Below are 12,030 nucleotides of genomic sequence, written 5' to 3' on the forward strand. Positions count from 1 at the left end.
TTTTGGCTGGTGCAACTTAAACTCTGGTGCGACTTATACTCCAGAAAATACGGTACTTTCTAAGCGTCTGCAAATCACTCAGAGGGAAACAAACAAAAGCAAGCAGAAATACTCTGATGATGATCTGCAGACTTATAACATATAATAGAAGGTCTTTGGATCTGGACCTTTGACGTCGTGAAAACAGGTAAAAATACGGTATATAATAAACAACCTTCAACTGGGCCCCGTCTACAGGGCTCGTGTGAAGAGTTTGAGTCGCATTAGCTGGTACTTTATTCACCTTTATATCCTTTTTACACCCATTTAAACCTGTCAACAATTACAATGTTTACAAATCCGTAGAAAAGACAACAGAACAAGTGGTTTAAAATAAGTCCATGTTTTTATTTTGCAAAATACTGACAGATATAAATATTACAAACTGCGTCTCGTCGCGCTTCAGAACTGAATACGCCGTTTACAGTTCAAACATCCGGCAAGTTCCAACCGTTTCTTGCCGTTGAACGCGTCACGAAAAGGACACATTCACAAACGAGTTATTTTGGTCGTGAAACAGTTCGGTTTTGGACAAAAGATCAAAGCTACAGCCTTTTTCACGGACGTTGCCTTTAAAGTAGACCTGAGATTCTCCTCCCGGTCAGAATAATAGACAGAATGAAGACAAATATATTGAAGGGCCGTTCAGTTTAATGGTGGTTATTAGGCCCGAGCGCCACAAGCTGGCGAGAGGCCTATTAATCTCGTAAGGCCGTGCGAAGCATGGCTGCGAAAGTGCGCACATAGTGCGCACGAAATCGAGCGCGAAGCGCTCGCCCACTTCCAAACACTCACTAACGCACTCCTTCACTCATGCACGCCCCGTGCATACTAATTAGTAGTAGGAAAATGGAACATTACCGTTGTAAACGGGCGAAGCCCGTGCAAAAGTGCGCACTAAACGAGCACTTTACATTGAGATGACGACCGCGAAGCGGTCGTCATCCCCATATAAAGCACTCATTTGCGCTAAGTAGCTCACGAATACGTTCCCCATCTCTTGCATGTTCCGTGCATATAAGCATGTAATGCAAAAATTGAACATTATTACTGTATAGAGGGCCAAAAACACAAAGTGGGCGGAGCCCACTCAAAATTAACGAAAGTACCCGTCAGTGACCAGGGACCCACACCATGAGGTAGGAAAGCGCGAGCGCTTTCCGAAAATGTATAGTTTATGATATTTGAAAAATGGGAAACATTGTTTCGCATCGGAATATTATTCTTTCTTCTTCTTCTCGGGACCAACCCCCCTATTTTTCACCCAGTGAACATTGACGAAAAGTCACAAAAATTTGCACACCTCTAAAAATCGTGCCTCTCTACATTCTGGCTATTTCCCTTTTCTAAAACAAAAAAAATTGGCGCGTCAGCGCCCCCAAATGTACCAAAAATGCATTGAGAGATGGGAAATGACCCAAAAAAAATCTGATCGTAGAATCATGAAATTTGGCGCCGAGGTAGATGGTGACAAGAGAAGTAAAAAATATTATTACGGCAACGCCGTCCGCCCAACCAAATGTCGGCCATATTGCTTCAAAAATGGCTAAACATGACTTCGGAGTTTTTCCAAACGTCGTACTTTTACGAACTCCTCCCAGGGCGTTGGCCCTAAAAAGCTGAAATTTGGTGAAAATGCTACTGAGGAGTGGGACATCAAAAGTTATTCAAATTACATTGATACCTCTCACGGTCTCTGTGCGGCGAAGCCGCAAACTGTAGCTAGAATTTCAGAAATCTCCCATATTTAAAATTTCTGCCGTTTGCGCAGATAAAGTCTGAATTGCGTCAAATTAGAATCAGTTGTTAAACTCTTTGCCCTAAACCTACTTGAAGTGAAATAAATTCATTTGGCGCCACAGCGCCCCCTACAGATTTTATATGGAGGTTAAATGTTTAGTTTTGCGAAATTATATGAAATTTGACACACAACTCAATTTTGGCATCCCCATCAAAAAAGTCAATGAGACCCATGTCATAATTGTTATGGCGTTGCCGTAACGATGACCGAAACCTTTCATGTTATTCCAATGGGGAAATCGCCAGAACATGTTTACACTTTAGACTTTCACAAACTCCTCCCAGGGCGTTAGACATATTAACCTGAAATTTGGTGAGACTCATCTTCAGGACCATCAAAAGTTATCCACATTTTCATTCAAAGAGTCACGGTGTCTGTGCGGCAAAGCCGCACATTTTGCCAAGAATTCAAAATAAAATTGCTTTTTGATGGTAAAACAAAGGGGAGAAGATGTGACAGCGTCACAGATTCAGCAGTAGGCGTAATAAAAGGACAATTGGGGCGCGTTAGCGCCCCCTCCTCTTGCGGCGTGGCGGCGGTGAGGCGGCGGCGTGGCGAGGGCCGATCATTGCCGCTTGCGGCTATATTTCTTATTATTTTTTATCTATGAAGCTCGACAGTTCCATTTCCCAGTCATTTTCCCTGTAGACTTTTCAAAAACTGTAAATATTACGACTTTAAAAGGTCCGATGGACACTAAACAGCTACAGAATGTGCATATTTCAGACTTAAAATGATGTGAAATGTTCAATAACTTGATTTATTTATTAATTTCAATCGTGTGTTAACATAAAATCTTATAAATATCTGCCCCTTTCTTGAATTTGACCACATTTTTGGACACATTTTACTTCAACAACTTGTTTTTTTACATTTTACAAACACTTCAATGGCTGCGTCTTTAATTCATATTATTTGATTTGCTTTTAACTGTTTCTTAAAGATATAGAAATGTGTTGTGTTTGTTTGTTGAGGTGGCGCCCCCTGCTGTCCTGACGATCAGGTCTTGGCGAGAACAACTTGGAGAGTGTTTGTAATTTCATAAGATCTTGTCATTTCAATCATTTAGATCTCATAAATAATTGGTTGTTTGCTCTCTTAAATGGACTTTATGAATAATTCTTACTGTTTAATCATGTTATTGTTCGCGTTTCCCCAAACGTTCTAGCAATAAATGAAATAAGGCAAGATCAACGTACAGTATAGACCCCTCACTGGGAGTTTTATGCAAATGAATAGGAAACGTACGTCCAAAAGGGTGCGGCTTCGTGAGACAATACGACGGAAACAGTTTGAATGGAGCATCTTTGTGTCTTCTGTTGGACGAAAGGCAGTCGGTTTGGTTCACGCCTCGTAAAGTTACATGGTGTAGCTTTAAAATGATCTCACGGCGACACGACAGAGGTCCACACCGGTTTCTTTGGCTTCGTTTCTGAATGCGTCACGCGTCGAGTACCTTGTGGTGACACGTGGTAATGCAGTGCGCAATACGAAGACAAATAACGCAAGGATTTTCAATGTTCTTTGGCCAAATCCAACATCGTTTTTGTGGCGTCATTTTCCACTTTCTCCCAAAAAATCATGAACATGAAGAAATCTATTTGAGTATTTTGCTTTTCCTCTGTGTTGTAGGTGAACGCCGAGTCTTTTCTTTGGTGGAAAGCCTCATGTTTACGAACCGTCTTTGCTCCGACCACAGGTAATGAGCTCGGAGCCAGGCTTGACTTTGTTTATAGCGTGTATAAACTCGTCTTGACCAAAAAACCCCGCAAATGTCTGCTTTCAGTCGTCGGAATTAAGCGAGCAAGTTCTCTCGATTGTCTCACGAGGAAGATATAAGTCATTCGTCCATCGGTCTTTGGCTTGGAATAAAAATGTGTTAAAAAAATACTGGCTTTGGAAATCGGCTGAAAAGTGAAGTTGAGACGACGTGAAAGCTTCCGGATGCGTTAAAAAACGCTAGAAAAAATGTTCTCTCCTCAGCATTTGGTGGTGACGCTGGTTGTGTTGACCGTTTTGGGGTCGATTTTGGCCACCAGAAGCTTGAGCGTGTCTCCTGACGAGCGGATCAGCTCTTTCCCACTGCAGGAGAAAAACACACACACAAAACATGCCGTTAATATCACACTGGGGACAATCTACAGCACTACAGACTATTAAACGTTGTAAGGATATCTGCGCAGGACAAGTAGGATAAGATTGGATTCTCATAACTGTCATGTTCACTATATGTTGATTTTTTCACAGTGAATTCTAAATAAACCAGTTGAATGCTTTAATATAGTTGTCAATAACATTGGGGAATTTGTGTATCGATTTAAAGCAGAACTACATCAGATTTCCATCTTATTCAACATGTTTGTAAGTCCTTATGATGGTTAGATGTGTGGTTTTGGGTGTTTAAAGTGTCTGTCGTCGCTCCCTGCTGTCTCCGAGCGGAAACGTCTTGTAACGTTTCCCGTCATGAAAACTCTCCTGAGAAACCCTGGCTCTTTTTTTGACAATGTAAATGTTTTCTTTTTTTAAATGTGATTCTACTGTCTTATTTTGATTTTAAACAAAAGAAAAAAATTGACAGAAAATGACAAAAAATGGACAAAAAAATTTGAAAAACATTTGGAAAAAAAAAAGAAAACAAATTGAAAATAATCCTCGTCTATGTATTTTCACAAGCTGCAGGCAGGGGGAGCTCTAGTGCCGGAGTTACTTCTGCTTACAAAAGAAAAGAAAAAAAGAAATAATTAAGACATAAGATATTATCAACCCAATATTGATTTGTTTTACTTTTGAAATGCTGACAGTGAGAGCAGTTATACTTTTATATGCTATTATAAAGTCACTTATTATGTTAAATGCAGACGAACGCTCGCACAAGTCGGGAAAAGAACTCTGCTACAGTCCACTTTTACTTCACTACACTTCAGAGCAGTATCTATACTTTCTACTCCACTGCATTTCTGAACAGGACTGAAAAGTAAGTATATTATCTTAAGGTTTTAGCTTTAGCACTTTTACTATACTTTTACGTGAGTATTTTTTGCTCCTGTATCTGCACTTTTACTGTAGAAACAAAACTGAGCACTGTTTTAAGTTTAAATACAGCAGATATTGTTATCATTGCTCTTTTATTTTTGCAACAGCTCGGCGCCTTTGAGCTTCTAGATTATGCGACATCAAAACTCCAGACTTTCCGATGTATAAAAGTACGTGATCGTAAAAGTGGGAAACCCGAGTCTCGGACGCGCCAACAGCACCAGGTATTGTCTGCCATTTTGTCTCCGCGCCGGCGATAAAGAACCCGCCGGGCTCCGCTTACATGCTGTAGTCCATCCCCACGAGGCTGATGCCGTTCACCGCCAGGATCCTGTCGCCGACCGTCAGTCTGAGGGAGCGAGCGGCCGGGGACTCCGGGACCACCGACTTCACGTAAATCCCGCTCATCCGGAGGGGCGTTTTCTGCGGGAGAGAAGGCGCGGTCGTTATGTGTGCCCGGCGAACGCGAGAACGCAAGAGGTTTCGGTCGCGCGCCGAGAAAGATGTGCGAAGCGGGCGTAGACGGAAACAACATTTCCCCCCGAAGTAAATTTAGATCCGGGACGTCACAGTAAGAGAAAAAAACAGTGTGAGAAAAACATAAAAATGTAACGATTATTGACGATTACAGAGAGCGACAGTGAAATCTCTCATACTATTCCTCAAATTTGTGACCAAATTTACAAAATTTAACATCCAGAAATGACAAAATCAAATAAAAATGGGCCAGAGAAAAAAAGTACTTTAGGTATTATGTATTTTTTGGACAATAAATTGACTTAAACATACTTAATTTGGCTTTTTATTCATGATTTTTGCTTATTGTTTTTTTGTTGTTAGTTATTTTGTGCTACCGGTCGCTCAGTTTAGAAGTGAGATGTGGGTAAAAAATAATCACCGTGGCAATTTCTGAAGCAAAATAAAGTATTTTAAGTTCATTCTACGGTCCAAAAATAGATCTAAATGCATAAATTTAGATAACTTAAATAACTTGTTTCTTTCAGGTTGTTTTTGGTACATTTAACTTTATTTTGTCTTTCAGAAAGTAAAATGTCACAAAGCCGGTCACGAACTTGAGGACGAGTGACGAATTTAAAATTTTACATTCAGAAATGACAAAAGTATAAATGTGACAAAAACAGCCAGAGAATAAAAGTACTTTACGTATCATGTATTTTTTGGACAATAAATTGACTTAAAAATACTTAATTTAGCTGTTTATTCATTATTTTTGCTTATTTTTTTTAGTTGTTATAGTTATACAGCGACCTGGATGACCTTGACATCCATAATTTAGAGTTTAGATTGACATTAAGATAATCTTGATTTCACAACATCCAAAAAAAAAAGAAAGAAAAAAGATTCCCATAAAAGTGAGCGTTATAAATATACCAAAAATCTAACGGTAAAATACGAGGAGACGAACTAAGAATAAAACAACCAGAAAAGAACTCTAGGTATTTAAGACACAATCCAGTGCAATGCTAAGAAATATTAAAGGCCCAGTATATCACGCTGAATGCATTTAAACATGTCGGATTTAGCCATAAAAGGTCATTTCCGTCCCAGAAAAGCACAAACTGACACATTAGTGAACCTTTTGAAGTCGTAAGACCCGGTTTATAAAAGTTAAAAGTCTCGAGCCGCAAAGCCAAAGCCGTTTAAATCCATTTTGTGCTACCGGTCTCTCGGTTTAAGAGTGAGATGTGGGTTTTATTATTCAGAGCACAATATAGTCATAAGAACCCAAAAAATAATCATCGTGGCAATTTCTGAAGCAAAATTAAGTATTTTTAGTTCGTTCTAAGGTCCAAAAAATAGATCTAAATGAAAATAACTTGTCTCTATCTTGTTGTTTTTTGTTCGTTTAACTTTATTTTGTCTTTCAGAAAGTAAAATGTCCCGAACTTGAGGATGAGTGACATTTTAGACGACGGGAATGACAGAAAATGAAAGACTTCGCTGCTGTTCGGTCTCAGTCTCTGTAACAATTGTGTTAAATCGTGCGTTTTTTGTTTTTTTTGTCACATTAATCGTAAGACTAAAATTTGATATTGTGACATCCCAATCCAGTATTTAATTTTTTTTTTTTTTTTTTCGTTTGAACGCTTTATAAGATCAACAGTTTATTTTTAATTATATGTCGTCCGGTTGTGTGCGACGCAAAGGTCAAATAACGTTAGCATCACGACCCCGGCGCGTCCACAACCCAGGAGACCCTTACCGTCCCGTCCACGAGGGCCAGTCCCAAACCCTGAGGTCCTTTCTGCAGCTCCACAGCGAACACCTCCTCGCGCTCCGCCCTCTTCTCGCGCTCCGCCCTCTTCTCGCGCTCCGCCCTCTTCTCGCGCTCCGCCCTCTCCTCGCGCTCCGCCCTCTCCTCGCGCTCCGCCCTCTCCTCGCGCTCCGCCCTCTCCTCGCGCTCCGCCCTCTCCTCGCGCTCCGCCTCTCCTTGTCCTCCGCCGTCTCCTTGTCCTCCGCCGTCTCCTTGTCCTCCACTGTCTCCTCGTCCTCCGGCTTCCTCTCCGCGCCGCCGTTTACTGAAAGTTCAGAGAAAAAAATAGAGTTTCGGTTGTAAGCCATGTGACGAGTTTACGTGTTACTTCCTTTTACTTCCTTTTACTTTCTTTTATTTTCCTTTTACTTTCTTTTACTTCCTTTTACTTCCTTTTATTTCCTATTGCTTTTCGCTTGTGTGTTATCACGGTTTTACTTCAGTCAAGTGGACCTTTGTACATGAAAGGGTCAGGGAGGAAGAAAGGAAGTATGAAAAGAAAAAGAGTGAGAAAAAAAGATGAAAATGTAAAGGAAAAATTATAAATAAATACAGGTAGCGGTCGATATACAAAATGCAGCAAAGAAAAATGCACAAAGATCCCATTTTCCGTCAGTTTAGCCATTTGATTAAGAAAATAAAGGTCTCTTCTCTCTGTCATTGAGTTACAATAAATAGATAAAGTTTAAAGACTGAAACTGACGTGAATTCAGACGTTGACTTGCTTCTGACTGATTTTCATGTCCACATGCCCGAACAGAGAACTTTTCTGAATATTGTGGATATTAATTTCAGTCAAACATAATGTTCAAACACCCATTACCGCATTACACTATTCTGTAAATGAAAACGACCATGATCTAGACGAGGAGAACATGCATATGCGTCGCCGCGATGACACAAAACGCGCCGCGACCGATCGTTGTCCGCCGTTTTCCCATCGCGCTCGACGACGCGATTGTTTATTGCCCCGCCCACGTCGCCGCAGCTCCGGTTCCCAGCCCTGCCTCCGTCCGCCCCGCCCCTCCCTCTCGGACCCCGACGCTCGGAACAATGCCCCGCTCTCTCCGGCGGGATTCCTCCGGCCAAGCCAACTGTAAATTCCCATGACGACCCCTTTCTCTCCTGACATCACCTCCACTCTGTGATTCTTGGGCTGGGATTAAAGGCTTAGCAGACTTTCCAGATAACGCTCGCCGCCGTCCCGTAGCTCCGGCGGTGCGGACGCGCTCGGGACGTTTCATGTGGGATTACGTCAAGTGGTATCGAGCGCGTCGGTGAAAACGGCCTCGAGGCGGCGTTTTGTTTGGACGCTTAGACCCCGACAGGTGGAAAGGCGTGTCCCTCGGTGGCTAAAAAGGGCCTAGCGGTGGTAAAGAGGAGGAGATAGCAAAGAGAACGCTCAACGACGACTGAACCAGGTCTAAAACGAGTCTAAACGAGGGTTCAACCAGGACTAATGCTGCGTTCCGAGTTCCGACTGAATGAACTCCCATGTAAACAATTCGGCTAATGCTAATCTGTTGGCTAAAGAAATTAACTAATTAAGCTAACGTGTTAAAGATCAGAACATTGTCGGATTTGACTTGTAATTTCCGTGTTTATGCGGCGGTAAAAAAAACACTTAAAACTACCATTTGTGGTTATTATCGTGGTCGTTGTGCGTCGCTGTTGATCTCGTGTAGGAAGTGGGAGTCACTTGACCCGGAAGTGGGAAAAACGCCTGATGAAAATTAAGTCGCTGTGTTTTTGTTGTTGCCATAAATAAATGTAAATGCAGGTGTTTTATCGTAGTTTTTTTTCAAATTTGACAATTAAAACGCCACCTACAGGTCGGACGACTCATTGAACAGTTAAGATGAATATGTTTTGAATATTGCTAAAAATAATTTAAAAATGTTATAGCGCTTTTTAAATTTTTTATTATGATTTCACTTCCTGTTTGTAATTGATGACATTGCATAAGGAAATTACCCAGCAAACACTGGGCAAAAACCCGTCTAATGTCACTATTTTTCTTAATTCGACAAATAAAAATATATGAGAGCGACTTTGTTGTGGTTTTGTTGAACATTTTGTTGAATTAAGGTTTAGAGAGTTAAAAAGTTGTTTCTTTGTGTTTTCCACAGATTAGTAAACATTTTCTCCAAAAATACCTGCTTGATTGGTGTAAAACTATCATTTATAAGTACAACAGGCATAAATACACCAAATAAAGTCAAAATTAGAACACAGTAAAAACCTGTCATGGGCCCTTTAACGTTTGCCGACGTTCTTTTTGGCGTGACTGCTCCGAAAAAGGCCATTCGTCTTGACTTAGCGCCTTAATCAAGTGCAGGAACGACAGGAGCAGAGCGGTGACTTCAGGCTCCAGATTTAGAGCTTTAAACGGCGCACATAGGTTCAAAGAGAGGCCCAGCTGGTTCCAATGTAATCCTCAGACCATCAGAGCAAATGGCTTCAAATAAAGGGGGAACTCCACACGCCGAGTGCCCATTGAAGGTAACGCCGTTTGATTGAGACGGAATCCGGCAGCTAAACGTCCGAATGCGAGTGTCCAAATGTGGTCAGCTTCAGCGGCGAAGGGAACACGCTGAACCTTTTTGTTTGTTTGAAGGGTTTTAAAAAGCTGGAGGCGACACCTTCCATCACAGAACAAACAGACGTAACAATGCACTTTTACTCTTGGTATATTCATGATTGATGATTTAAAGGTGCTCTATGAAAGCCCTGCTGGTCTCCATGGAGATGTTCTTGCCTTTGCCTCGACTCTCCAAAGTTTGGTAATAAACATATGTATCTATTTGTGTGGTTGCAACAGTTTTTATGGCTCAAAAATGCGGGGAAAAAAACCTTGCATTCTTGCTGTAAACTGTAAACCTGGCCTGTTAGCTCCGCCTCCTTCGTCTCCATGGAGATAGTTTAATGCTATACTGTGGAACATGCAAGGTAGAGCAATAACATGTCTATCACCAGAAAAAAGTTACGTCATGCACCTTTAATATCAAGTCAACGCTTCATAAGTGACATAAGTTATTGAGTGGTCTTTTCACTGCAGTTTCAATACATTTTAATATTTTTACTCAAATAGCTTTCTGATGGCTAGTTCTACTCATTTGGATGTGTTGTTTTGGAGATTTGAAAATATAGAGTATACGTTGTCGATGATTAAAACGTTTTTTAAATTACCCCAAAAGAGACTGAAACGTCAAGTGAGATTTTTTTGCACTTTTGTGGTTAATTTGACGTCGTATTCACGTTTTTTGCTCGACTTTAACCTCCACAAAGACATTTTACAGGCGCGTTTAACACATTCCAGATGCATTGTTGAAATATTGTCTATGTATTGTTATTGAGATAATGGAAAGATGAATCGAGATATGATTTTTTGTCAAATTGCCCTCTTAAACCAGGTCTGAACCAGGACTAAATCTTCTAATCTAAAGTATAGTTCTAAACAAAGGCCACCACAAAGTGACAGAAAACATGAATTATATGAACTCAAAAACAGATTCAACAAGTCTTTCAACACTGATTTCCTGAAAAACAAAAATACAGACTTTCTAATTATCTCAATTTAACGCATAAAATGTCAAATTTCTTCCACCAAAGTCTGAACTCTGCTTTAAACACATTCTTTTACCGGCAAAAGATCGATAAATTTGAACAGAGACAGATCATTGACGATTAGAAATGACAAAAATCTGATCGATTGTCGAAAATTAACCACTAAAACTTCAAAGAGAGAGTCTGGTCTTTTAAATCACGTTTCGTTTGACGGCGTTTTGAGGAACTCGCGGTGGTCCCACTCACTTTATCACCACCTCTTCTTCTTCTTCTCACTCCCACCCGTGAGCTCATAAAAAGGGAGGCGTCCGAAAACAAAAGGGCGAGCGGAAACACTCCTTCCTCTACGCGCACAGTCACCGGCGCGGCCTTTTCCCACCTCAAATTCCTCACTCGACGACTCAGGCCAAAGAGGGCGGGGCCATCTTTCATGCGCGGGACCCGGACGAGAAGTATGTGGCCGGGCGACGGGGTCAAGCCACTAAATACTCGCCTTAATAGGTCCTGCCGTCGGTCGGGGAAGAAGCGAAACGAGGTGCTTTTGCGGGGGAGGTCGGGGGATAAGGGAGCGGGGTCGGCGGCGTTGGCGGTGACGGAGCGTCGGCTGAATTATAACCTGATGTGGACAGAACGTGAAGGGGCTTTTACTTTTAAGGCATGAGAAGGTCGTCGGTGTCAAGTCCCGGCTGTTTTCGCGGCCTCAGAAGAACAACGTGAACACGAACAGACGCGACCGTTTGAAACATCACCGGTTGACGTGTTGTGCAAGGACTCAAGGAAAGATAATACACAAGATCATAAAATAAAGTGCCGTATTTTCTGGACCATAAGTCGCACCAGACAAAAAATGCACGATAGAGAAGAAAAAAGCCATATATAAGTCGCACTGGAGTATAAGTTGCATTTTTGGGGGGAAATGTATTTGATAAAATCCAAGACCAAGAACAGACATTTCATCTTAAAATGCAGTTTAAAATAATAACAGATTAGAGAACATGGTGAATAGGTGTACGTATGCTAACGCTAACACCTTCAGCTACATGAGGCACAGACAGAACTGTGGTAAGTGTCTGGTATGTTAACGTAACATATGAACAGTTATTCAGATAACTATAGCATAAAGAACATGCTAACAAGTTTACCAAAGCATCAGTTTTACCCCAAATCACTAAATCCATTGAATTCTTCTTCCTCTGTGTCACTTCTAAACAACTCCACAAACTCCAGAGGAAGAGGAAGTGCTGATTCTTCTTCTGCGTCACTTAGAACCTAGAGCGCCCTCTTGTGGCTGTCAGTGTGAAAATAACAAATAATA

General features: G+C 41.3%; 1 protein-coding gene across 1 annotated transcript in view; it reads right to left on the reverse strand.

Annotated features, from left to right (window-relative positions):
• Positions 1-3,289: 3,289 nt before the first annotated feature.
• Positions 3,290-12,030, reverse strand: part of radil2a (Ras association and DIL domains 2a) — a 79,268-nt gene continuing 70,527 nt past the window's right edge. Inside the window, exons 14-17 of the mRNA XM_072442779.1 lie at positions 7,373-7,413; positions 7,098-7,169; positions 5,157-5,296; positions 3,290-3,922 (exon numbers count right to left, since the gene is read on the reverse strand). Coding sequence (XP_072298880.1) covers positions 3,820-3,922; positions 5,157-5,296; positions 7,098-7,169; positions 7,373-7,413 — 356 coding nt within the window. The 3' untranslated portion in view covers positions 3,290-3,819. The remainder of the gene's footprint in view (positions 3,923-5,156; positions 5,297-7,097; positions 7,170-7,372; positions 7,414-12,030) is intronic.

The sequence above is a fragment of the Eucyclogobius newberryi genome, unplaced genomic scaffold, assembly GCF_026437365.1.
Source record: "Eucyclogobius newberryi isolate DKJ021-1_F unplaced genomic scaffold, fEucNew1.0.hap1 SCAF_13, whole genome shotgun sequence".
NCBI lineage: Eukaryota > Metazoa > Chordata > Actinopteri > Gobiiformes > Gobiidae > Eucyclogobius > Eucyclogobius newberryi.